The sequence below is a fragment of the Lactuca serriola genome, chromosome 6 (assembly GCF_051521515.1).
Source record: "Lactuca serriola cultivar US96UC23 chromosome 6, Lser_US96UC23_V15, whole genome shotgun sequence".
In the NCBI taxonomy this organism is placed as follows: Eukaryota; Viridiplantae; Streptophyta; class Magnoliopsida; order Asterales; family Asteraceae; genus Lactuca; species Lactuca serriola.
The window spans coordinates 40,291,637-40,318,712 of record NC_136413.1 but is presented as its reverse complement, the minus strand read 5'-3'; the positions used below and the strand labels follow the sequence as shown (position 1 = coordinate 40,318,712).

The following is a 27,076-nucleotide window of genomic DNA, read 5'->3' as shown; positions in this document are numbered from 1 at the left end:
CAGCCATCGTCTCCACCGGGCAAAACCTCCGTATGTGTCTCCTTTTTTCCTTCTTTTTGCTTTCTTTACACGGTAACGTCGAAACGACTACTCATTTCCTCACTTCCTTTATCGATAACAACCCTTCCATAAAATTTGTCATCGATCGAAATACCTCCTTCCAATCTCACCTTCACCATCACCACCAAACGCCGCTAACAACTCACCGACTTATGGTTTTTTCCATTGGGATTATCGATACATAATGAAGATTGAGCCAGAGAGTGATGAAATCTCAATTTAATTTTCCTATACATCTTAGAAGTTAATTATGAAGGTTCTCATACATTATGTATGCGATGTCTATAAAAACATGAGCAACAACAAGAGAGAAACAGTTTTGATGCGACATCGGCTCCAACCACCTCCTCTGAGGATGTACTCCTACGTCGGAGAGAGATCTGCGAGGTCACAACAGACAAGGCCGTTAGAGCCGCCCCAGGGACTGTGCCAGGAGCGGGCTCTGACGGTCAAGTTAGATCATCTGGTAGATCTGAGATGGTTATCTTTAGCTAGAGAGAACCATCTTGGTGCTGGTGTTGGGGGTAGTGTATGGTGGCTGATGGCAGAGGGTGGCGGCTGAGCCACCCAGCCGGAGTATAGGGTGGCGGTTGAGCCATGGGGGATGTCTAAGGTAGCGGCTGAGCCAAAGGGAAGAGCCCCCTACCTATGGAGGATACACTATTCTATTTATAGTGGATAGTTAGGTCAAGGGGAATTAGGTCAGGCCTTGGGCCAACCCAATTCAGGCCCAACTAGCAAGGAGTTGGGCAAGGCCGCCCGGAGGCGTCAAGCGGGGCTAGCGGGCGCGCCCCAGGAAAGGATGGAGAGCGCACACCAGGAAAGGATGGTGGGCGCACCGGGCGAGGTCGGCGAGCGCGTGTCGGGCAAGGCCGGGCCGGCAGGAGAGTCCCCAACAAGGCTGACAAGGGAGCGTCAGGCAAGGTTGGCGTTCCAGAGCTGTCTAGGCCATGGTAGTGGACCATATATCATCAATTTTCATCACTGCTAGTTTTGACGAAACATCTTATGAGCAATTATGAGTGTCAACTTCATTATGGTCAGATGGGTTCTCCCATGATGTCTTTGTTTTCAGGAGAAAAATGTCTAGATGTATCTATATATGGGTGTGGTGGCTAGAAAAGATGATCGATTAGTTAATGATAACTGAAAAGATGAAGTGATTAAATATGTACAAAAATTAATTTAATGATAAATCTTTCTATACTAATAAAATAGTAGTTATTAGTGTCACTTGTCATTTTCTCATAATTTACATTTTCTTTTCAAATCCTCTATAAAAATAACACTTGTCATTTTCTTATTTTTTATTTTTTAAAAAGTATTGATATTAATAATAAGTTAGACAATTATTTATTTGATCCCTGATTTTTAGGAGAAATTTAAATTCGTCTCGAATAGATTTTGGTTATGGTTGTCAATAATTAATTGTATTTGTATATTGAAAATCCTACAAAATCATATTTAATTAATAATTTATTGAAAATAATTGATTAATAATTATAAATTTTATTATAAAAATTTAATTATTTTTATAACCATTGTTATTTGTACTATAACCTAATCTTATATAAAACTGTGAGTTAAATGATTTTTTTGAACAATTGATTTTAATAATATTTTTTTGAAGATGTAAACAGTTACATTTGTAATAATCTGTCGAAATAAGATTTTTTTTAAACGAACCACAATATATATTTAATTATATATCATGTGAAAAAATTATTATATATATTAATATACACTAAAATGATAATTTATTACCCAAAAAAAGGTCATTTCACTTCCGATAATACACAACTCATTTAATTGACTTCTCCTTTCCCTCGCAACATAACGGGAAAGATAATAAAGAAGGAAAGAGAAGACCTATAAATAATCACCAACCTGAAAATCCATGCTATCAAATCTTCATTTCGCAAGATTCATCAAGAAGCATCCCACCATTGGAGAGGATCAAAGAATCGCAGAGAAGTCAATTGAATTCGGAATCAAGTTCAAAAGGGTTTTACATCAGTCATCGGAAAAACCCGTCGCCATGAACGACCATCCACCACCTCGGCTGCTGCCGCCACGCCTAATTGTCCCCCGGACTACCCCAGAAATCCTGAAGCAAACCACCACCTCCATCTTCTCCTCCGGCCAAAACCTCCTTCTTATTCTCCTTCTTTCCTTCTTTTTGCTTTCTTTACGCGGTAGTGTCGAAATGGCTACTCATTTCCTCACTTCCTTCATCGATAACAACCCTTCCATAAAATCCTTCATAGATCGAGATAACGTCCCTCCCAATCCCACGACCTCCACCACAACCACCGCACTCCGCCAGTTCGTCCAGCTCATCCGCGGCGGGATCGTAGACGATAATTTCTTACCGGGAGACAACTCCTTCAATCACCAATTGAATGCCACCTCACTCATACTCGACTCCTTCGATTCCCAAATGGGGTTCTCCAATTTCGTATCCGATAACGGAATTAGGACATCTGAAATTGTCCGTTCTACTGCTAAGATGAATTTCAGATCAATCAAGATCATACAGAAAGAAGAAATCAACGATTCTGCACCGTTTAACGAAACGGGTATAAGTCAAACCTACTACCAGTCTTTCTTGAAGAGATTTGACCGCGAACTCCATGAATATACTGCAATAACGATTTTCATTCTTGCTTTCGCTGCTTCGTATTGGTTTTTGGTTCAGTTATTCGTCTTTACTTATACTAAGATTCATGGGATTATATTCGTATTGCTTCTGAATGATTCCTGTAAGAGAAGCTACTCTTTCGCCATTACTTACTCCAATGGTTCTTCTTTGGCTGTTGAAAGATTGTCTGGAAGCTTCATTGTAATGAGATGGGTTTTCAGGGATGTTTTCATTCAACTCATGTGCTTCTGGTTCTTAGGAGGAATTGATGATCCATATTCCCAATTAAAGATCTTTGTTTGGTCAAAGTTCATGCCATTTTCAATCATGTCGCCTTGGGATAAAGGTTTTGAGAAGGAGATTTATGAGTTCAAGGTATCCTGTTTCTTATTGGACAAGCTCATGTCTTTTGTGTTTGATGTGGGTGCTTGGATAGTTATGGCGGATTCAAGAAAGAATATGAATGAAGTTGTGCAAGAAGTTTGGCATTTGCTATATTTAATGATTGAATCCGCTACTGAACTCAAGTGTTGTGAATATATAGTTTGTGGGAGGAATACTAGATGGCTACTTACACTATGTTTTGGTGAGTTGTTTGCTATGGCTTTCCAGTCTTTCATGGAGGTTTATTTCATGGTTGCATGGCTGATGTATTACTTGTCTGTGAAGTCCATTGATGCTAATTCTAGGGGTCAACCTTTTGGTCAACGAGAGCTTAAAGCCATGCTTAGAGATGTTAGATGAGACTTGATGTCAATTCTTGTAAATATGAAGTGGTAACCTTTTAGTGTTTTGGATTGGTTAATGTGTTTCAACAATTGTAAGTGATATGTTAGATGACATGAATCCAAATACTTTGTGTAAAATGTGTGAATAGAATGTTTTTTTCCTCAGGATTTTGTTGTTAGGAAACCTCCATTTGGAACCACTTTATTTGATCAAGCATCCTTATTGTTGTACACGAAACATCCGCACCAAAAATGTGAAATTTTTTACATTTGGCTTATTGCTTCATAGGTTGTAATACTTTAGTGTTTGTTGATTAACAATCGATTTTGAGTAAAACATGACCGGATATTTCCTTAGGCATCTATAGTGCATTGAACTCTATAGAATTCAATGAAATACTACATCATTTTTTTTACATTCCATACAATTCTATCATTTTCTTCTACAATACAATGAACTCTACAAAGTCCAATAAAAATTTACAAAAGCTAATTTATAGTATATATTTAAAATTAAAGACTTATTTTTTTTTTCCTATTGAAGAGTTCAATGGTCATTGAACTCCAAATCAGTTGAATGTCAATGTGACATCTCACTATATGGTAGAGTTTAATCAATTGAATGACAAATAGGTTTGTCACCTCATTCAACCCTCCCATTGAACTCACTATTAGGTCGGAGGTATGGAGCGGGAAGGCTTTCCTCTCACTAGAACACCGTACCCACCGTGGGTGAGGGGAGCTTCCCACGGGAACGAAGTGGGGGGGAGGGGTGCCTCATTCTCTCTCCTCACTAATTGGCCAACTTTTTTTATTTTATTTTTTTTTAATATTTATAAAATTATATACCTACTAAAAATATATAAAAATTCATGGTTTTTAATTCCCTATAAAATAAGTATAATATATGTATGAAATATATTTAAAAATAATAATAATAATAATGAGGGGAGCTTCCCACCCATTGCTTGGGTTTAGGTGAAAGAAAGTAAGGGAAAGGGTGGTGTGGCCCACAAAAAATAAGGGAACCTCCCCACCCATACCCTCCGGTCTTATGGATGCTCTTAGTCCAAAAGTTTAATGTAAGACACTCATGTAGTATTAAAAATGGTGCTTGTGGCTTCAATTTCTTGTATAGTTGGTATTGTGATTTTATTACAAATTTGGTTTGGAATTACTATTTTATACATCATTAGATTTTTTTATGTATTTTGAATATAAATTAAAGAGTAAATTACACGAATGGTCCCTATGGTTTGGGGTAATTTGCGCGCTTGGTCCCTAACTAATTTTTTTAACTCGGAAAGTCCCTACTGTTTGTTTTTGTTACGCGCTTAGTCCCTACTTTTTGTTTTTGTTACACGATTGGTCCCTATCTTACCTAAAAAAACTATTATTTAAATAGAAAAAAATGGTAGGAAAGGTAAGGTAAGGTGATGGGGGTTAGGGTTGGGGTGTGTTTATTTAAATATTTTAAAAAATCAAGGGCAAAATAGTTTTTTTAGGTAAGACAGGGACCAAGCGTGTAACAAAAACAAACAGTAGGGACATTCCGAGTAAAAAAATAAGTTAGGGAGCAAACGTGCAAATTACCCTAAACCATAGGGACCATTCGTGTAATTTACACTAAATTAAATATATCTCCTAAACCCTGCCCCATCGCTTATCCCCTCTATTTCTTCATCTCCTTCGCTTTCAAGACACGAACAACCGATTGTCGGCTACCATTGAAATTGTTAATTTTCGTCAGCAAATCCTTCTATTTAGAGTTCACTTTTTGATGCTTATAACAATCCGAAAAAAACCCCACCTCAATTGTTGTTTGAAGTTTTTCAGAACTCAATCCAAAAAAGAATCCGCTCTTTGGTGATTTCCATGTCCCTAGTCTTCCGAGCAAGCGTCGATATATGGGGGTATTTGGGATTGCTTTTTAGCTTAAAAAGTCATTTTCAACAAAAAGGACTTTTTAACTTATAGCTTTTTCCAAAAGTAGGTTTTAAAATGTGTTTGGATTAACTTTTGAAGGAGCAAATGCTAAAAATTCAAAAGTCATCAAAAGTCACAAATTCTGACTTCTAAAACCATAACCTTTTCTTCTTGTCAAAAAGTCATTATAAAAATCTTTTATAATTGCCAAACAACTTTTTACATTTTTAGCTTTTTGAAAAAGTCAAAAGTCCACAAAGTCATTTTAAAAGTTTTCACAAACACCCTCTAAGCCTTCACGAATGCCACTTCTTCCTTTTTAGACCATTTTTAAGATTTTTAACATAGGGTATAATTTCTTTAGGATTAGGGGATGGCTTGGAGTCCGTCATCTGATTCTTCGTTTTGGGCATGAGGGATGGGTGGGGGTTCGTTGCTTAATTCTTCAAATTTGTCATTTTCAGCATCACAAAATTGCGATACTCCAGTAATAGAACATGAGAGTTAGGTTTCAGGAATGAAATGTGGATATTGTAGGACCGGATTAATACCATAATAATAATGAGATAGTCGAAATTGGTTATACAAATGTTGCATCTAAGTTGGCTATATTGGAGGTGATATAATGAGAATTAGGGATAATTTAGGATTTAGGTTTTGGGAAAGAAAATTGGAAACTTAGGTAAACCGCTTCCGTATTCATTTCGACATTTTAGTCTTCATATTGGCCTGTTTTTTAATTTACCATGAATATAATCCATTTGAAATGGATAATAAAATGTTGGAACAAACTATAAAGATTAGATGGAATTTCAAACAATGTGTGATTTTTGATGTTGTTAAGTGTGATATATAGATGATAAAATATATTTTTTAATGACCGTTGTTGAATGGTCTGAAAAAGATAAAGACAAGAGAAAGAGCGGGCTTGTTGACTTCCCAACCCGTTTCTCTATGGCATGTCATATCTTGAAAACAATCAATTAAAATTTCATTTGGTGCTTGGAGTTAATAAAAGGGTTAAAGTCATAAAAATGTAACCAAGTATCTAAAATGTTTAAAACACCATCCAACTAAAAAGGTCATTAAAAGGTAATGATCTATAGTCTTGTTTTAAAAAATATCATTGTTAGAATGATATTTAAAAGATACAAAAACATTATTTCAAATGATATTTTTATAAATCAATAAAATAGTTCGTTACCTCTTGATGATCTTTTAGTTGAATATTTTTTTTAAACATTTTAAATAGTTGGTTATCATTTTATGACATTAACCCTTAAATAAAACAAGGTTAACCAATTACTTAAATGAAAGCCATTTTTTTGAAGATTTTGACCCTGCCCATAAAGGTGAAGACCCCACACCCTTTTATGGTACCATAAGGCCGAATGTAGTGGGTGGTGGAAGAGTGAATGGAGGTGGGAACCACACCCAGGGGCGTAGCTAAGTATAGTCAACGTGGGTCCTAGGCCCTACCTATTTTTTTTAAAGATAATACTCCCTCCGTCCCAAAATTATTGTCCACATTTGACTTTTGAAGTCTTTCCATGTCAACTTTGACCATAAATAACTTTATTTGTGTTATATAATTTTTGATGAAACTTATAGCAATGAAAATACATTTAAAAAACAATCTATTCATATATCTTGCATAAAAAGTTATATAACAAAAAGTAAATTATTTAAGGTCAAAGTTGAACAAAATAGACTTAAAAAGTCAAACGTGGACAATAATTTTGGGACGGAGGGAGTATAAGATATGAATGAAAAAATGGGGACATATTTTATAGTTTTTAAAGGACCTACCTTTGAAACTTTGCCAAAAAGAAAATGGATCAAAATATATGAAACTCATAGTTTATATTTCATTCAAATTAAAATACTTAAATGTTTCACTCCACTTAAACTTTAATCATTAGGTGATAGTCCGATCTATTTAAAATTAAATAAAAAAAATAAAAAATAGCAAAAAGCTTGAAATTTGAAGCGTCGCCTGGCTTAAGGCGTGATCGAAATCTCTGAAGCATCATACAGTGTTGTCGTGCTGATTGCTCCCACCGGCCACCAGTTCTTCCCTACGTGGTCCGCCGTCCGAGCATTGCCACCAGCCCACCGTCGCCCCTATGCCAGGTGCCATCCCATTACTATTATTCTTTGCTCTATCATTATTTTTTGTTTAACTTACACAAGGAACCACATGGTTTTCGGTTCTAGAATCGTCACTGACCACACCCAAGAACACCACACCCTAGGTGTAGTTTAGGTCATATGATTTAGGGGTAAGGGTAGGGATGGGAATGGGGATGGGTATACCAGGGATCGCATTCCCCATCCCCATGTGAACTCGACAAAAAAAACTCGGATTAAGTCAAACTCGGTAAAAAATCGGCCAACCTTGGTCAAAACTCGGTCAGCATCTCTCTAACTCGGGCCTACTCGGTCAACAAAGTCAAACTCAGCCAACTCGGTCAAATGGTCAAAATTGTCATAAAAAGAGAAAAAATCAAGAATTTCAAGATTAATATGTATAATACACTTAATGATTTATTATTTAACATAAACATGTGATTATTACTACACATATATCTTAAATTTTCAGTAATTGTTCATAAAGTGAGACAATTGTGTGTATTTTAGTTTTTATGTATTCACATGTATCTAATTTTGTTATATATTTCAATCAAATTATGATTTTAACTTATGATTTACAAGTCTTTCTATGTGACTTTCTCTAGTGGTTCGTTTTTTGGGTGTGGAAAGATTGTCTCGCAGCTTCATTGCAAAGAGATGGGTATTTAAGGACGTTTTCATTCAACTCATGTACTTCTGGCTCTTAGGAGGAATAGACGATCCACATTCCCAATTAAAGATCTTTATTAGGTCAAAGTTCATGCCATTTTCAATCATGTCCCTTTGGGATAAAGGTTTTGAGAAGGAGGTTTTTGGATTCATGACATCTTGTTTCTTAATGGACATTTGTTTTGTATTTGATATGGGTGCTTGGATTGTTATGGCGGATTCAAGAAAGAATGTGAAACATGTTGTGAAGGAAGGTTGCTATATGTTGTCATTAATGATTGAACCTGCCATTGAACTCAAGTGTTATGAATGTATAGTTTGTGTACTTACACGATCTTTTGGCCTATTTTTTACTATAGCGATCCAGTCTTTCATGAAGGTTTACTTCATAATTGCATGGTTGATGTATTACTTGTTTGTGAAGTCCATTTATGCTAATTCTAGTGGTCAACGAGAGATTGAATCCATGCTTAGAGATGTTAGAGTTTAGATGATACTTGATGTTATGTCTTGCAAATATGAAGTGGTAGTCTTTAGTGTTTTGGTTAAATGTGTTTCAACAATTATGACTAACATTTGTTGATGATATGAATCCTAAAGCTTTGCACAAAATGTGAGAATGGAATGTATATATATATATATATATATATATATATATATATATATATATATATATATATATATTCATGATTTTGTTATTAGGAATATGGGACTATGGGACTATGTGGATATAATTTATTTGATGTAGAATCCCTTCAAAAATGGGGTATCATACTTTACACTAAGGTTTGGGTGTGTGGTCTCAACACCAACTCGGCATCATCGACACACACCACATACCGCCTCTTGGCTTCAACATGTCAAGCAAATGCATCTTCCACATCAAGCGTTTGTCGAGCCTCTCTCCTCCCCTTTACTCCCATTCTCTTCTCCTTAACCCATCCATCCTAAATGACAAGTTAAACATGTAGTGTGGCAACATCAATATGATAGTGATGTAGCATACAAAAAAATGAGGTGGCGGTGCACCAATTGTGACACCACTCCTCCAGCCGAAAATGTGACACCTACTCATTGTCACCATAACACCATATCATATCCACTTCCTCACCACAACCCTAGGAAATACCTACCATTCGATATCAACTATATTATTTTACTTTTTAATTTTGAAATACAACATTTTGATATACCTCCAAACTAAAGATATCAAGAGTGGGAAATAATACATCCCACTTGTAACTCTAACTCTCATATTTTCATACTAGGTATACCTTAAAACTTAACATTTATTTACAACATATTATCATCGACATACTTGTAATATATTTTGCAACATTAACTTAATAAAATAGATTTATGTCTCTTTTTCATCATATAAGACTTTAAACATATTTTATACCTCAAAAAATCTTACTCTGAAGCTATCATATAATCATCGAACATTTTATTAAACTGCTTTGGATATACTCCGTCCAAAGTAATTGTATCATTCGATACGCCTATTTAATAACTATTCTTCCATACTGCCACACAATATTAATATTCACCACATCTAATGTATATATAAAAGTTAATAATAGCATAATATAAATCTACTATTTCGCAACAACACACATCAATATCATCGAGTATTAGAGTAGAGTTACTCATCTGGCTAGCTAGTAGATTGACTCCGACTTTAATCTCTAGCCATGTTGCCTCTCAACTTGCCACATACCAATACCTATATAATTATTAACAAGTTCTTAGAACATGTAACAACTTACTACGAGCTAAACTCTATGACCATTGGTCACCAAACTAATTAAACTCCATAATACAACTACCACCGACTTAACCTCATAAGTCGTTAGTTGAATCTTACACATCTGGTAACTCCTGTAAATTAGGGCTTATAACCCTCGTTGTCCAGAAGATATTTATAACCATAATATTTATCTACCAATCTTCTACCGATCTTTCTATCAACACTATATCATGAACTCCTATAACACATACTCGGGCCTAATAATTCTCTATGAAATATTACATAAACATAATCATGTAATAACAAGATAAAAATACCTCGACTCGTTTCGTAGCTTAACCCTGATATCCTCGTCCACTAGTACAACTTATGTGGTTATAAGTCTTCAGAAATGCCTCTTGAACCTCTCTCCCGATCGTGTGTGCAAAAGCTCTTCAAATGCCACAAAACACAAATATTTATACTACTTCAAAAGCGTGTCGCGACCACAAAACACAACTTATGTGATATCGGGATGTTACATGATATCATGTATTTTTATTATTTCTTGTATCTTTATCGAAAGTGACACATTTGGTTCCTTGAAGAAAAGGCATGCGATTTTGGTCGTACGCATGGAATACGTAAGAGTACGCGTAGTGTACTCATGCAGCAGGAAAATCGAGGATGATAAGCTAGTATGATGGGCATATGTGTGGTACGTCAGGCGTACTAGCTCAGACTTCAAACCCTAATTTTAAGGGTTTCTCCCTATTTAAATAACATGATGTCCCCATTTGATCATCCTTATCAGCCATCAAACCCTCCCTAAACCCTAATTCCGAGTTTGAGTTGATTGTGTGAGTTTTGCTAGCTTATTGAGAGTTTTTGGTGCATCTAGTTGAAGAAGGAGACAAAAGAAGAAGGTGTGGGTTCCAGAAACTTTGTAGATCCAGAAACTTTGCCTCTTTGTGCATCATTTTAAGGTGTAAAGCTTATACCTTGATAAGTCTTCCATTAGATCTACTTTTTTGAGGTTTTATGAACTTTTGTCCCCAAGATTTGACTTTTATGAGTTTGGAGCACTCCAAGGGTTTGTAGTTGTCCTTTCATGCATTTTAGGATTTGTAGATTCATAAAAATGGTTGCTTGATCATTCCCTTTGGCTCATGCATGAGTAAAGTAGCTTAGAATGTGTTAGAAGCTTGAGATTGTTGCATTGGGACTTTTCTAGCCATGCAAAGACTTAAAGTCGATGACTTTATGGGTTAAGACGTCTTAGAATAGTCATATATGAGGTTGGGGTAGTTGTCTTAAGGGATTAAGACACAAAGTTGGTAAAAGTAGAATTAGACGGAGTACGCCAGGTGTACTCCTAGCTACGCCCCACTAGCCGGTTCTGTCCCCGTTGTGTTCTGATTTCGTTGTATGCCCCGCGTAAAGAAGCATACGCCCAGCGTAAGCGCTGGGCAGTTGACTTCGTTAACTTTTTGACCTTTGGTCAAGATTTAGGGTTTTAGACCATAATAAGGGCAAAATAGTCTTTTGCCCTTATAGGATTTAGTTGTGGGATTTAGACTCGTGAGTTGAGTTTTGGACCTTAATTATTAATTAGGGTTAATTATTTTGTTGATTAGGCTGAGTCTAGTTCCGACAGTTTGGGTGTGAGATTTACTTGTCGTTAGTAACATGTGAGTCTACTCACTTATTCATTCTTACATATGTGGTAGAATAGTTGTATCTGTGATGACCAGTAGGGTCTAGCCGTTATTACTGTGTTATGTTGTTACTGAGACTGTTGAAACTGCTAATAGTCTCCAAGGTTGTTGATAACCCACATGGTGTGCTATTAGCCCACTGAGACTGCTGATAGTCTCCAGGGTTGCTGATAACTCACAGGGCATGCTATTAGCCCACTATGACTGCTAATAGTGTCAGAGTTGCTGATAACTCATAGTTGTTTATTTATGTTGTGTTGTATGTGGTATTTTGGGGAACTCACTAAGTTTCGTGCTTATAATAGTTGATTTATATGTAGTAGGTACTTCCGAGGACCGTGGGAAAGTGAATGTTTGATTGTACACACTCGTTGGGATATTTGCTACCGGGAAGGATGTGAACTCTGATATTTTATGATACCGATTGTTTTAGATAATTATGTATTTGATAATTTGGCTTGTGGAACCCTATTTTTGGTAAACTAAAAATGAAAATTTTGATCTAAATTTTGAGATGTTACATATTGCACTCGCTCCTCATGTTTCTGGGATTCTTTCCATTGAGATGAGAAACTCGTGTATATCTTCAGACGTGATCACGAGCATTTACATATTATAAGCACTAAGTTTCTATGCTCATCGACTTCTAAAGATGGTAATGAGATTTTCAGCTATAACAAGTGTTGTTGCATATAGCGAAAATCAAAAATTATTTCTAATGCAATGCTATCAGCAAGACCAAGTTGTCTAAACTCAATATGTCTCATTTCATATTCTATTGGCGGAGGTGACACAATAGTGGATGTTGAAGATTGTGGTAAAAAAAAACATATGATATTTTGAAACAATGATATGGTTCCAAAATAAATTAAATAATAAAAACGGTAAATAGTATGTGGTATTATCGACATCCAAAAACCATACTATACTATTCGAAAATGATAATTTTCTCAAGGCTTGACTCACTCCCGTCTTTGGGAGTTATATATGATTGATTCTGGTTCAAACTTCAACACTCTCTCTGATTTTCTTTTTTACTTTCATGTTTGACTTTGGTGGGTGTAGTTTTTTTTTTCTATTGCCACATTCGATGTTTGTCTCTATAAATAAAAAGGTATATTTTTTAGTGTTATATAAGACGGATATAATAAAGTATTTAAATTTAGACTTACCTTAATCAACTCTAATTTTGAAAGCTCTTGTAGACGTATCATAGTAACCTTCTTACATGTAAAAATCATTTTTCAAGCAACACCCACACAAATTGATCAGTTGTATCATCGTACTAATTCAAACTATTGCTTCATATTTCTAACTAATTCGGAAAATTTTGGTTTATGCAAATCATTATTACTTATTAAAATAATAATAGAACATTGTACTATTAATAAAGTTCTTTAAAGTAAATGGAGAATCAATTTCGGGTAGTTCTTCACATTTTGGAACGTGTCATGTCATTCTAAGGTGATTTTCTAAGGTTGTTTAGACTACAAACATTCTAAAGTCGTTTTGACTGCGAAAAGGTTATCAAGACGCCTAGTGACTAATCTAACAAAAAAATTGCAAGGAAAATAAAATTCAAACCTACATAGAAAATATACATTCCGGACCTAGTCGTATTCCGGAGATGTTTTTTATATTCCGAGATGGTACTTTTACACATTAAGACATAAAATCTAAGTAGATAAACATGTAAAACTAATATAGTTAGTTGAGTCGATGTATTTTTCACATAAAACTTATCTTTAAAAAAAAATGAAATATAATTCAAAATAGCGTTGTGGGTCTCATTTAAAAAAAAATGAAATATAATTCAAAATAGAGTTGTGGGTCTCATTTACATAAGACTGAACCTTAAACATTGGCTCACCTATTTTCATCGTGTTTGTAATTATGGGTGTAATCGAGTCGAGTCGAGTCAAACACTGTCAAGCTCGAAACTTGAAACTTGACTCGACTAAATAACTCAAGCTCAAAATTTGACTCGAGCCTTAATTTCAAGCTTGAGTTCGATAAAGTAATTGACACTTTCGAGCTCAGCTCGACTAACTACTAAGAAAATAAAATTACAATAATTTACAATAGAAATATGATTAAGCTCGTGAGCTCGGCTCTATAATATGTAAATATAAATAAAACAAAAGTTAAATGTGAAAATGTAACAATGCTGGATTAAGCTCGCGAGCTTCACGAGCCAAGTATTCCAATACTCAAGCTTGACTTGATAATGTACTCGAGTAGCTTGACCTCGAACTCGACTCGACTTGATCCAAGTCGATTTCAATTATTTTTAAAGTCAGTATCAAGTATCTCCAGAATTGGTTCGACTCAGTTACATCCTATTTAAAAATGCTCTATTCCAAACTAATTGGTCACCTTTCTTAAAATTATTTTTAATATTACATAATAGTTAGTTTAATAGATATCAATGTAATTTAATCGCACCATAAAACATATATACATCCTCCACTAAGACCGGACAGAATGGTATGCGAGGAGGGGTGCGAGAAGCGTCCCGCATGCGGGAACACCGCCCCGTCTCTGCGGGAAGCGAAGCACGGGAAAGGGGTGGGGGTGGGGATGTCGCATTCTCACTCTTCATCCTATTGGTCCGTTTATTTTTTTTCTTTTTCTGTTTCAAACGACTATATAGCTGTTAATATATATATATATATATATATATATATATATATATATATATATATATATATATATATATATATATATATATATATATATATTCCTTTTATTAAACTATAAATACCACAACATCCAACCATTTTTTTAATCCATACCTTATAATTCTCTCCAAAAAAATATTAATCAAAATGTCATCATCTTCATCATCTGATTTGACGGCTCTAGAGGAGGCTAAGTTTATCGGTTCCGTCATGGCGAAAACGGTTGCATACTATCAAAACCGACTAGGCGAAACATCACGTGCACGATCTAAACCAAGAAAGTCGCGGTTGCGTAGAAATCACGAAGCCGGATACGATCGTCTTATAGAAGATTACTTTGCAGATGACGTCATCTACGCTGTAAAGTTTCGACATCGGTTCCGGATGAGGAAGGAACTATTCTTACGTATTGTTGGCGATTTGGAAGGCCGCTTTCAATATTTCCTATGGAAAATGGATGCGAGGCGGATAAAAGGTTTCTCTCCAATTCAAAAATGTACGATTGCAATTCGTCAGTTAGCATATGGCATGTGCACAGACAAATGGGACGAGTATTTTAGGATGTCAGAGCGTACCATGCAGGAGTGTGTGTACAAGTTCTACAAAGCGATCTGTTTGGTTTACGGGCAACAATATTCGTGCAAACCAACTATCAACGATATCCACCAATTATACACAGTGCATGAAGACAAGCATGGATTCCCTGGAATGCTTGGTAGTACGATTGCATGCATTGGAGTTGGTCATTATGCCCCAACGCATGGCGTGGTCAGTACACGAGAGATGACCACAAAGAGCCGACGATCATTCTAGAGGCTATCGCATCACATGGTCTTTGGATATGACATGCATTCTTTGGTTCAACTGGTGTAAACAATGACATCAATGTGCTAGACCAGTCGCCAATATTCAACGATATCTACCTTGGAAAGTCGCACGATGTACCTTTTCAAGCAAATGGGTTAGCATATAAGCGTGGGTACTATCTTACTGACGGTATATATCCTCCTTGTCTGTTTTTGTGAAATCGTTTACATGTCCTAACGACCCGAAAAGGAAAAAGTTTAAAGAGGTGCAAGAGTCAACTAGGAAGGATGTGGAGCGTGCATTTGGTATACTTAAGAGACATTGGCAAGTATAGCAATCGGGGCAAGGTCATATGAAGTGAAAATGTTACATCACGTAATGTATGCATGTATCATATTGCATAATATGATTCTTAAAGACGAAGGAAGAGCGATATGTCGGTACAACGAAAATGAAGTTTTGCCAAATGTCGAAGGAGTAGTTGTTGGTACACAAGAGTATATGGCGAACAGAAGAGAAGTACACAATCATGACATTCATCATGTCCTTCGTGCTGATTTGGTGGAGCACATTTATAGGGCTCATATTCAGCCCCCCGATAGAGTTTTCGCACGATGATTTGTTTGACGAATCAGACAAGGATTCTGATATGTTCTTCGAGAGCGAAGATTCCGATGACGAGAGTGACGTTTGGGAGAATGACGAAGATGATGAGGTCGATGACGAGGACGATGATTCCGAGTGACATATTTTGTTTTTTTTTTAAATTAGAATATTAATTATGTTTTCTATGTTGTGAGTTTGATTTTTTGTTTGCGTTTTTTTTTTTAATTTTCTACTTATTTAAATATTAGGTTTAATGTAATCTTTATTTTAATTAATGAAATGTTTTTTATTTTTAATTAAATTTTATGTTTAGTATTAATTTAAAAATTATAAATCATAAAAAAAATTAATTTTATTTAAAAAATTAAAAAAAAAAAATAGTGAGGGAAGTTCTTCCCACCTATTCATTGGATTTTAGGTGTTAGGAAAAAAAAATAAGAGGGAAATAACGGTATGCCCATAAAAAATAGGAAGACCCTGTTTGATTTGTATCTGACCGAGTCGAGTCAGACGTTTTTGGCTGACTCGGTCAGATACAGGTGTTTGATAGATTTATTTGGGTTGTCTGACTCAGAAAGAAATATCTGAGTGGGTTAGAAGAAAAAAATTAGCTGAGCGAGAAAGGGTTTCTACGTTTCCAATTTTACCCTTGCATATCAGCGACTCCATCCCTTCAGTTTTTCTCCTCTTTCAGCGCATTATTCTTCTTCATAGAACTACAAGATCCTCAATTTGAAGTTTTGATTTTTGTGTTCTGATTTGAACAACAAGAATCTTTGATTTGAAGGTCCGATTTTTGTGTTCCTCATCTCATCTCTCATTAGGTAACTTATTTTCCTGTTTAAAGTTTCGATTTTTGTTGTTCTCTTTTCTAGTTTAAAGTTCTGATTTTTGTGCTCCTCTTCTCATCAGCTATGTTCCTGTTTGCTGTTGTGTTATTTTTTGTTGTTCTATCTTATATTTTGTTGTTCTTTTCCTATTTGGTGTTCCGATTTTTGCTGTTATATAGCCGATTTTTGTTGTTTGTTGTTGTGTTCTTGTTGTGTTATTGTTTGTTGTTAAAATATAGTTCCTTAAGACCGATTGGATCATATTTTTGCTGTTTGAATTTCAGATTTTTAGTGTTCTATTGCTGTTTTTTGTTTGCTGTTATGTTGATGTTTGTTGTTGTGGTCAATTTGCAAATTGGGTGCAATTTTGATGTTTTTTTAGAAATCCTACAAGTACCTTCAAATCATTTTTCCTATTGTTTTTTTAGAAATCCTACAAGTACCTTCAATTTGCGAATTAAAAGAAATTTTGGGTATTGGTATTTCCACTTGTTAATTTTATCCATCCACTTAAAAAACAAGTGTTTGTACCTTTTTACCCCTTAGTTGAAGTAATGTTGGAAAAGACAGAGAGAAATCCCTACTTTTACAACTACATTTGGTTGGAAAAAATATTTTTAGTGTAATTCCTTTCTCTGGTGCTTAGACTTTGGATTGAGATTATAGGTGTGGCTACACATACATTTTGAGTTCATGTTGCTAAGATGGGCTTAAAATAAAAGGTTTTAATTTCCACGTTATACAAGATTGACAAATTATATGTTAAACCACAATACTGACAAATTATGTGTTAAAAAACATATAAAATACAATCCTCCTTAATAAATGAATGTTTTTGTTGCCACATGTCATCTTCTCTTTCATTTGGACACATGCCATTTTCTAGATTTTTTAAATTTTCTATTTTCCACTTGTTATTTTATTATAATTTTCATTTTATTAAATTAAAATTTCACATTTGATATGTAAGGTAATATATATGTAAGGTATTTATTAGAAATAATTTATATATGTAATGTATTCAATGTATTAAAGTCTTATTAATTTAATAATTTAAATTTTTTCTTATTTTTTTTATAAATTCAAACTTGTTAAAATTTTATATTTAATTTTTTTTAAATAAACTCATATAATAGATAGATCTCACACCTAGTATAATATAAAATTTCACACCTAGTATAATATAAAATAGAATGGTAAGAGTAATGTTCATTTTTCTAGGAAGATGTATAATCAAACTAACATTATTTTTTACTCCCGGTCAGCAGCAACTGAGTTTCCTCTCACTCCCTTCACTGATTTCTTATTCCCTCGTAACTGATTTCTTATTCCCTCGTAAACTAGGGAATCTTGAAAGAGAATAAAGAAGGAAACAGAAGAGACCTATAAATAATCACCGTAAAATCCATGCGAGCCAAGAACCGAATCCGCCATTGGAGAGGATCACAGAATCGCAGAGAAGTCAATTGAATTGCGAACCAAGTTCGAAATGGGTTTTATGGTATGATCATAAGTCATCGCTGTGCACATCTACTCAAAATCCATTACCATGAGCTACCGTCCACCACCACCACCCCTAATTGTCCTCCGGACCACCCGAAAACTCCTGAACCAAACCACCACTTCCATCTTCTCCACCGGCCAAAACCTCCTTATCTTTCTCTTTCTTTCCCTCATTTTGTTTTCTATACGCGTTAATGTCGAAATGGCTACTCATTTCCTCACTTCCCTCATCGATAACGACCCTTCCTTTAAATCCATCATCGATCGAAACAACGCTCCTCCCAATCGCACCTCCCCTACCTCCATGATCACCACCAAACGCAGCCTCCTAAAACCCCAATTAAATTCCACCTCATTCATACGCGACTCCTTCGATCCCCAAACGGGCTTCTCCGATTTCGTACCCGAGAACGGAATCAGGGCATCTGAAATTATCCCCTCTACTTCTAATTTGACTTTCAGATCAATCGAAATCATACAGAAAGAAGAAAACAATGATTCTTCACCGTTTAACGAAACCTACTTCCAATCTTTCTTGAACAGGTTTGAGATCGAACTCAATGAATTTACTTCATTGGTGATTTTCACTCTTGGTTTCGGTGTTTCGTATTGGTTTATAATTGATGTAATCATACCACCTTTCCACTTAACTTTCTCCAATGGTTCGTATCTGGGTTCGAGTAGATTGACTTGCTTCATTGCAATGACATGTGGAATTAGGAGTTTTTTCACTCAACTCATTTGCCTCTGTTTCTTGCTAGGAATTGAGGATTCATATTCCTTCTTAAACTTCTTGGTTAGGTCAAAGTACATGTTGATTCCAACCATGTCCCCTAGGGATAGAGCTTTTAAGAAGGAGAATTTTGGCTTCATGATATTCGGTTTCTTGTTAGACATGCTTATGTCTCTTTTATTTGATATGGGTGCTTGGATAGTTATGGTGGATTCAAGAAAGAATGTAAAAGAAGCTGTGAAAGAAGGGTGTCATTTAATGTCATTAATGATTAAACCCGCCATTGAACTCAAGTGTGATGAATATATAGTTTGTCGGGTGTGTGTTAGATGGATACTTACACGATCTTTTGGAGTGTTGTTTGGTTTAGCTTTTCAATCTTTAATGGAGGTTTCCTTCATGGTTGCATGGCTGATGTATTACTTGTCTGTGAAGTCCATTGATGCTAATCCTAATGGTCAACCACTTGGTCAACGAGAGCTTGAAGTTGAAGCCATGCTTAGAGATGTTAGATTTTTTATGATAGGTGATGTTAATTCTTACAAATGTGAAGTGGTAGTCTTTTAGTGTTTTGGTTAAATGTGTTTCGATAATTGTGACTAACATTTTTAGATGACATGAATTCAAATGTTTTGTATAAAATGTGTAGATGGAATGGTTAATTTCACTTCAATAATGGGGTTGCATACTTTACACTAAACCTAAGAGGTGTTTCATTAATCTCAAAAACAATTTATTCAAATCGTTTGTTGATTAATATTCTACGTAAAAGATAGTGTCATAATGCATCAACCCATTAATTTAACAGAAGAGCTACAAAACTCAACATTAGGGATGTCAAAAAGTCCCGTGGGGGCCCCGTCCCGTATGTGGGTATTTGTTGAAAAAAATCGGGGACGGAGGGGGGGGGGGGCAAGGTTAACACCCGTTTTAATTTCGGGGGCGGGGGTTGGTAGTCCCGTCCCGAAACCCCCATAGGGGCCCGTTAACAAATTATATAAATTGACATATATTAATTATATAAGTATAATAAACAATAAAATGATTTTTACGTATAAAAGTTCAACAAAAAACATGTTTTAAGTTGTTTGTAACAATAAATATCTATTTGTTACCCAAAAAATAGTTTCTTTTAGCCCAAACAAAAACTTATTTTAGCTCAAATAAGTTAGTCCAAAATCAACCGGAGGCAGGGGCAGGGGTCAGAAGGGGAATTCGGGGGCGGGGAAACAGGAAAATTTTGGGGGCGGAGGCGGGGGCGGGGGATGCAATCCCCGTCCCGTTTGTCCCCGTTGACATCCCTACTCAACATTGACATGGTACTAACTACTAATGCAAATTATTTTTATAAGACACTATAAAAATAAATGGTTCATGTAGATAAGGATGACGTATATGGTTTCAATTTTATTTGTAGTTGATTTTTGTAATTTCATTTGGTATAAATTTGATTTGAAATTACTATTTTACCCCTTATTAGATTTTTTATTATTTTTATTTTATATAGTTTAATATAAATTAAAGAGTAAATTACACGAATGGTCTCTATGGTTTGGGGTAATTTGTATGTTTGGTCTCAAACTTATTTTTTTAACTCGGAAGGTACCTACTGTTTGTTTTTGTTACACGCTTAGTCCTTATCTTACCTAAAATGCTATTTTGCCATTGATTTTTTAATTTATTTAAATAAACACACCTCCAACCCCACTTCCATCTCACCTTACTTTATATTAAATACCCCATTTTATTTAAATAAATTAAAAAATCAATGACAAAATAGTGTTTTTAGATAAGACAGAGACTAAACGCACAACAAAAACAAACTATAAGGACTTTTCGAATTAAAAAAAATAAATTAAAGACTACACGTGCAAATTAGCCAAACCATAGGAACAATTCGTGTAATTTACTCTAAATTAAATAAAAACCCATTAACTCACATAAGACGATCTCATCGTTCATCTCCCCCAATTCTTCATCCCCTTCGCCTTCAAGACACGAACAACCAATCTGCCAGCCTCCATTGTCTTTAGTCATCATTATCATCGTCTTTAAGCAGCACCACCTTCCACCGTCGTCGTCTCCCACCATCATCATCATATGTTCCATCCATCACCACCATCATGTTCAAGCAGTCACCGGTCCTCCACCGCAATCGTTTCCACAACATCTGTCGTCTCACGTAGGTTCTCAACAGTCAACTCGATCATATCTTAAATTCAAATTCGGTCATTGCCTCATTGGTATTCCTTTTCTATATTATTTTTTGTTGCTTGTATTAATCGGATTGTGTGAAAATTACCCCTTTGAAGCTATCTCGGTTCTTTCTGTACCTCATCCTATTGAAGCCAAATTGATTGGTTCGAGGACATTCTCCAGCCATAAGAACTCACATGGTAGAAGTTCAGCTCAAAAGGTAAGTCATTTTCTCGTTACAACTGATGTAGCACACTAGTATGAGTGGTTGATTGATGCAACACTTGTTACTTTTCCTTATATTTCTACGCAGGATAATCATAAAAACTGTGCTTCTATTATTCCAAGTTTAACCAGAAAGGGAACACATGTCCATAAATTGCAATCTGAAGACATTTCTACCATGACAACTTTGATGTTATACAATGCAAATAATGGATTTTTCACACAGGCAGATTCCATATGGAATGAAATTATAAACAGTTGTTATAATCTTGATATTCACACAGTTTTGGGCCTAATTGATGCTTACATTGAACGGAGGCTTTTTGATGAAGTAATCCAAATTATACATCAAATTAGTCTCAGGCATCCTCAATTACAACACCAAGTTTATGCACACACCATATCTTGTTTTGGTAAGATAGGAGAGCTTGAAGTAATGGAGAATACATTAAAAGATATGGTCTCAAAGGGATTTCTTGTTGATTCTGTTATGGGTAATGCTTATATCATGTATTATAGTCGTTTTGGTTCAATACCCATGATGGAAAATGCTTACAAACGTCTAAAAAGCTCAAGACTTTTGGTTGAAAAAGATGGGATTAGGGCAATTTCTCTTGCTTATATAAGGGACAAAAAGTTTCATAGTTTAGGTAGCTTTTTAAGGGATGTGGGTCTTGGTAGGAGAAATGCAGGAAATCTTCTTTGGAACTTATTGTTATTGTCATATGCTGCAAATTTTAAAATGAAGAGTTTACAAAGAGAGTTTTTAAATATGTTGGAAGCTGGATTTGAACCTGATTTGACCACTTTTAATATTCGAGCTGTGGCTTTCTCAAAGATGTCTTTGTTTTGGGATTTGCATTTGAGCCTTGAACATATGAAACATAATGGAATTTTCCCGGATCTTGTGACTTATGGTTGTGTTGTTGATGCGTATTTGGATAGGAGATTAGGGAAAAATTTGGACTTTGCTTTGAGGAAAATGAATGTGAATGATTCGGGTGTTGTGTTAACGGATGATCTTGTGTTTGAGGTGTTGGGGAAAGGTGATTTTCACTCTAGTTCGGAGCCACTTTTGGAGTTTAACAGAGGGAAGAAGAGGTGGAGTTATAAGGAATTGATTGCAACTTATGTTAAGAAAAAATATCGGAGTAATCAAATCTTTTGGAATTACTAATTAGTAATGACGATAATACCCCTTGTATATTCTCTTATATTTGCTCTAGTTATAAAAACCATTCTAGTTTTTCTTTTTGATAAATCCATAAACCAAAAAGAAAACATTATTTATTCAATGTCAACAAAACACATAACTAATTTTAATTAATTCATATCCTAATTTTCTTGACAAATTTCATTATTTTCTATCACAAAAACCCCCAAGCTAGTTTGGTATCATAAAACAAAAATCTAAAATCCTTTGATAACTTGGATATACGAGTGGAATAATACATTATAAACCATTGACAAAACTACAAATTTGGTCCCTGTGGTATTTAAAAACCTTTAGATAGAGCCCAAAAGTTTTTCAACTTGCATGGAAGATCCAAAATCAAAATATTTCTGTGTTTTTGGTCCAAAAAAAACTTAAAAAGACGGTTATGCCCTTTTAATTTCTTTTTTCTTTTTCTATAATTACCTTAATGCTATTTTAATAGAAAAAAAAAGCAAAAAGAATTGGAGCAACCACATCCCCATCGTACACACACTCTCTCTCTCTCAGACACACACACAAACTCACTCTTTCCCTTTCTCTTTCTTTTCTTCTTCTTCCACATCTATATCATATGAAAATCATGAAAAAAAACCCAAATTGTTTTTTACTTTGCTACTAGATTACACACACAAGGATTCCCCAAAAAATTAGATTCTTAAGATTTTTTTTGCCCAGCTTCAAAAACAAAACTAATGTTATTGAGATAAAAAACGCACACACCCCACCTTTTAATCTACAGCTTCAGTTATTTACAAACAATGATGCACCTTTCCTTTATCATCTTTCACCATACACTCAACCCTCTAAATTATCTCGATGAATATCATTGTCCTGTTCAAATATTTACAAACAATGATCATAAATTTTGGGAATTGATCAATAGTAAGTTAGGGTTAGGTATTATTGAATCTGTTGATAATCTTTTCAAGAAAATTGAATAGGTTCAAGAGCATTGATGAACAAGGGCATACCTGTCACCCATAGGCTTCGTGAAGATCTGAAGCAAAGTCCCCTAATCATCTCCATCGAGTAATATTCCTAACTCCTTACACTTTGTAATATGTTTATCTGTGAATACATCTCATACTCTATTCTTCAAATTCAGAGAGCACGACATTATTATTTCTAAGGGTGATTGGGAGAGAAGAGGGTGTAGCAACATGGGGGACACTAGAGATGAAAGCAATTCCGCCTTCTTTGACTTCATTGACGACTAAATGGACTGGGAGGTCGTGACTAGCGGTGATGCTACGTTGGTTAGTGTGGGAAAACATCGAGATATGGATGTGATGAAGATGAAGAAATGTCGAGCGGTGTTGGTGGCGTCGAACGTAGGATTTGCTCGGATGAAGTTTTTGATTGTTGAATCCTAAATCCTACGGATGAAGTTTTTGATTGTTGAATCCATTAGGATTTAGGACCTCATGACGGGAATGGGTGTGACGAAGTCGACCTCTTTTTTATGAGAGAGAGAGAGAGAGAGAGAGAGAGAGAGAGGGCTGCTTTTTTTTTCTTTTATATTTAAAAAAATTCTCCAAATAGTAAGGAAACAAATCAAAGAAGAATAAAGAAATCCAAAAATAAAATTAAAAGGGTATAATGGTCTTTTCAAGTTTTTTCAGATAAAAAATACAGAAACATTTTGATTTTGGATCTTTCATTCAAGTTAATACAAAAAATACAAAAAATACAGAAACACTTTTGAACCCTATCCAAATGTTTTTAAATACCACGTGACCAAATTTTTAGTTTTGTCTAAACCATTTTTATACATTCTTCTATCACAAGAAATATAATGAACTCATTACATACACGTGTGGGAGGTCCTTATAAATTGATTTCTCCCCAGCAACAAAGCGGGAAATTTCAATGAAGAAACGCATGCTGCCATTGGAGAGGATCAAAGAACTGGAGGGAATTTGATTGTAATCAATAACAGAAACTCAAGATCCGTTATAATTCATCGGCAAAACCCATCGCCATGAACGAGCATCCTGCACGGCGGCGGCGGCGGCCGCCGCCGCGCATAGTCGTCCTCCGGACTACCACTGATATCCTCAAGCAAACCACCTCCATCTTCTTCAACCCCAACAACCTCCAGATGCTTCTCCTTCTTTCCCTCTTGGTGCTTTCTGTACGCGTTAACGTTGAAACGACTACTCATTCCCTCACTTCCTTCATCGATAACGACCCTTCCATAAAACCCCTCATCTATCGAATTCACGGCCCTCCCAATTCTACCTCTCCTACCTCCAACATCACCACCAGACGCCGCCGCTTCCCCCAGCTCACCCGCGTCAGGACTAGGACTCTAGACGATGATTCCTTCCCGGGAGACTACGAGTTCGATCATCGATGTTTTGGCAGCAGTCTCCCAAATTCCCAATTAAATGCCACTTCATTCATACTTGACTCCTTCGATCCCCAATTGGGATTCTCCGATTCCGTATCCGATAATGGAATTAGGGCATCTGAAATTGTGCGTTCTACTGCTAAGATGACTTTCACATTAATCGAGATCATAGAGAAAGAAGAAAACGACGTCATCCATAGAAGCAACAATTCTGCACCATTGAACGAAACGGCTGAAAGTGAATCTGAATTCCAGTTCTTCTTGAAGAGGTTTGGCCTCGAACACCATGATTTTACTGCATTGTTGTTTCTCATTGGTGCTCTCTCTGCTTCCTATTGGTTTATGATTCTTGGATTCGTTGCTACTTATACTATAGTTCATGGAGTTATATTCCTAATGGTACTGAATGATTTCTGTAAGAGCCACAACTCATTCGCCATTAATTTCTCAATTGGTTTGTTTTTGGGTGTGAAAAGATTATCTCCCTTCATTCTCATGAGATGGGCAATCAGGGATGCTCTCACTCATCTATTGGGCTTCTGTTTCTTCGTATCAATCAAAGATCAATATTCCTTCTTAAAGATCTTCCTTAGGTACAAGTTCATGCCATTTTCAATCATGTCCCCTTGGGTTAAAGGTTTCGAGAAGGAGATTTACTGGTTCCTAAAATCATGGATCATATTAGACTTGTTCATGTCTTATGCGTTTGCTGTTCTAGCTTGGATAGTTATGGCGGGTTCAAGAAGAAGCTGGAGAGAAATTGTGAAAGAAGGTTATCATTTACTGTCATTAAGGCTTCAACCTGCTGTTGATCTTATGTTTTTTGAAGTTGTAGTTTGTGGGAGATATGTTAGATGGGTGATTTCACAACATTTTGGGGTGTTCTTTGCTGTAGCTTTCCAGTCTTTCATGGAGGTTTATTTCATGGTTGCATGGATGATGTATTACTTGTCTGTGAAGTCCATTCATGCTAATTCTAGTGGTCAACCTTTTGGTAAACAAGAGCTTGAAGCCATGCTTGAAGATGTTAAATGATAGTTGATGTTAATTCTTGCAAATATGAAGTAGTAATCTTTTGGTGTTTTTGGTTAAATGTGTATTGATATATGTGAGTAGCATTTTTAGACGATATGAATTCAAATACTTTGTATAAATGTATAAATCGTCTCCTATTTTTAGGATTTCTCGCATTGTTCGTTTCGTAATTTCAAAATGATGAGATCAGGATTAGAGTTTTTTTTATGGATTTGAAAATTTTGAGTGATCGGTTTTTCTATATAGTGAATACCCTTGTCCCTTGAAACAAACAATGTGAATCATCTTCATATCTTGGATTAGAAGACTATCCAAATGAATATGAATTGTGAAGAACTTTATGTAACACACAAGTTTTATATGACTTGTGGTTTTATATGCAAGTGATGCATATGGGAGGTGTGTGTTTTTACAAGCAAATATATGATAAGGCAATGAACATGTTGCTTTGATGGAAGTACATTACCCTAATGAGTAATGTGGAGCATCTAGGGTATCATAGTGGAGATGATAATGCATTGATTATCATTCCAATCACATGTAGTAAATACTATAGTGATGGTTTAGAAAGGTGTTATAAGTGCTTATTTGAGCATAAGTTGAAAGTACGATGCCTAGATAGATACCCTAACATTTAAAGGATTTAAGGATTGTGATCTTAAGGGAGAGTGCATGGTGTGGAATGCTATTGAATCAGATGAATTGACGTATGAAGTGTGTTATGAAGATTGTTTATAAAATAATGGGCATGAATCTTGTGTTAAGGCAATCATTAGGAAATAATGGATATGTATACTTGGATCCAATGAAATGAGTAGACACATACCTAATGAAGGGTTTATTTATGCACTATTGATCTAGGTAAGATTGGTAGATGTGGAAAACGATACATTAAAAAACAATATTCTTTTCTATATGATTTGTATGGTCTACAAAAATACCTATGTAGAACATCAAATGAACTATGAGTTACATATTAGGAAGGGAAGCATTTGTTCTCCCTCGTCTTACTTCTATCTTTCTGGACCCACAACACAAGCAATCCATCTTTTCTAACCATGCTAAATCCACACATTTTTGTTTTAAAAAAATATATTAAAACCTTTAAATAAATAATAAGAAAGCAAAGGTGTTTACTAAGTTAAAATTAAATAAATAAAATTCAAATTCAAAATAACATTTTAGTGAGAAAAATACACTACTACAAACGAAAACTTAAAACCTAAAAAGGATAATCGAAATCCTAAAATGACAATTAATTTCCAGAATAAATTCTAAACCTCCATC

The 27,076-nt window shown here is 35.3% G+C and overlaps 4 protein-coding genes across 5 annotated transcripts; all 4 read left to right on the top strand.

Annotated features, from left to right (window-relative positions):
• Positions 1–1,957: 1,957 nt before the first annotated feature.
• Positions 1,958–3,445, top strand: LOC145059683 (uncharacterized). Its single transcript, XM_079007494.1, has one exon. It carries the CDS (start codon positions 1,958–1,960, stop codon positions 3,443–3,445), a length of 1,488 nt encoding a protein of 495 aa, XP_078863620.1.
• Positions 3,446–16,296: 12,851 nt separating this feature from the next.
• Positions 16,297–19,464, top strand: LOC145059259 (uncharacterized). Of its 2 annotated transcripts, none has more exons than XM_079007112.1 (2): positions 16,297–16,485; positions 17,873–19,464. In XM_079007112.1, the coding sequence occupies exon 2, from the start codon at positions 18,078–18,080 to the stop codon at positions 19,329–19,331; it is 1,254 nt and encodes a 417-aa protein (XP_078863238.1). In that variant the 5' UTR covers positions 16,297–16,485; positions 17,873–18,077; the 3' UTR covers positions 19,332–19,464. The 2 variants fall into 2 exon arrangements, with proteins under 2 accessions (XP_078863238.1, XP_078863237.1); XM_079007111.1 differs by having other exon boundaries at positions 16,297–16,522.
• Positions 19,465–20,670: 1,206 nt separating this feature from the next.
• Positions 20,671–22,446, top strand: LOC145057950 (pentatricopeptide repeat-containing protein At3g42630-like). Its single transcript, XM_079005866.1, has 3 exons — positions 20,671–20,946; positions 21,077–21,180; positions 21,274–22,446. The coding sequence occupies exons 1-3, from the start codon at positions 20,865–20,867 to the stop codon at positions 22,360–22,362; spliced, it is 1,275 nt and encodes a 424-aa protein (XP_078861992.1). The 5' UTR covers positions 20,671–20,864; the 3' UTR covers positions 22,363–22,446.
• A 136-nt stretch (positions 22,447–22,582) lies between these two features.
• Positions 22,583–25,926, top strand: LOC145057949 (uncharacterized). The gene is made up of 2 exons (XM_079005865.1): positions 22,583–23,430; positions 23,507–25,926. The coding sequence occupies exon 2, from the start codon at positions 24,383–24,385 to the stop codon at positions 25,787–25,789; it is 1,407 nt and encodes a 468-aa protein (XP_078861991.1). The 5' UTR covers positions 22,583–23,430; positions 23,507–24,382; the 3' UTR covers positions 25,790–25,926.
• The last annotated feature ends 1,150 nt before the right edge of the window (positions 25,927–27,076 follow it).

What these genes read in the sequence shown, in the direction of transcription:
- LOC145057950 (XM_079005866.1), top strand. Translation starts at nt 20,865, where the DNA reads ATGTTCCATCCATCACCACCATCATGTTCAAGCAGTCACCGGTCCTCC. An exon ending in CACAACATCTGTCGTCTCAC is followed by an intron (nt 20,947 to 21,076) that starts GTAGGTTCTCAA and finishes ACCCCTTTGAAG; the next exon opens with CTATCTCGGTTCTTTCTGTA. An exon ending in GTAGAAGTTCAGCTCAAAAG is followed by an intron (nt 21,181 to 21,273) that starts GTAAGTCATTTT and finishes ATTTCTACGCAG; the next exon opens with GATAATCATAAAAACTGTGC.
- LOC145059259 (XM_079007112.1), top strand. Translation starts at nt 18,078, where the DNA reads ATGAGCTACCGTCCACCACCACCACCCCTAATTGTCCTCCGGACCACC.
- LOC145057949 (XM_079005865.1), top strand. Translation starts at nt 24,383, where the DNA reads ATGAACGAGCATCCTGCACGGCGGCGGCGGCGGCCGCCGCCGCGCATA.
- LOC145059683 (XM_079007494.1), top strand. Translation starts at nt 1,958, where the DNA reads ATGCTATCAAATCTTCATTTCGCAAGATTCATCAAGAAGCATCCCACC.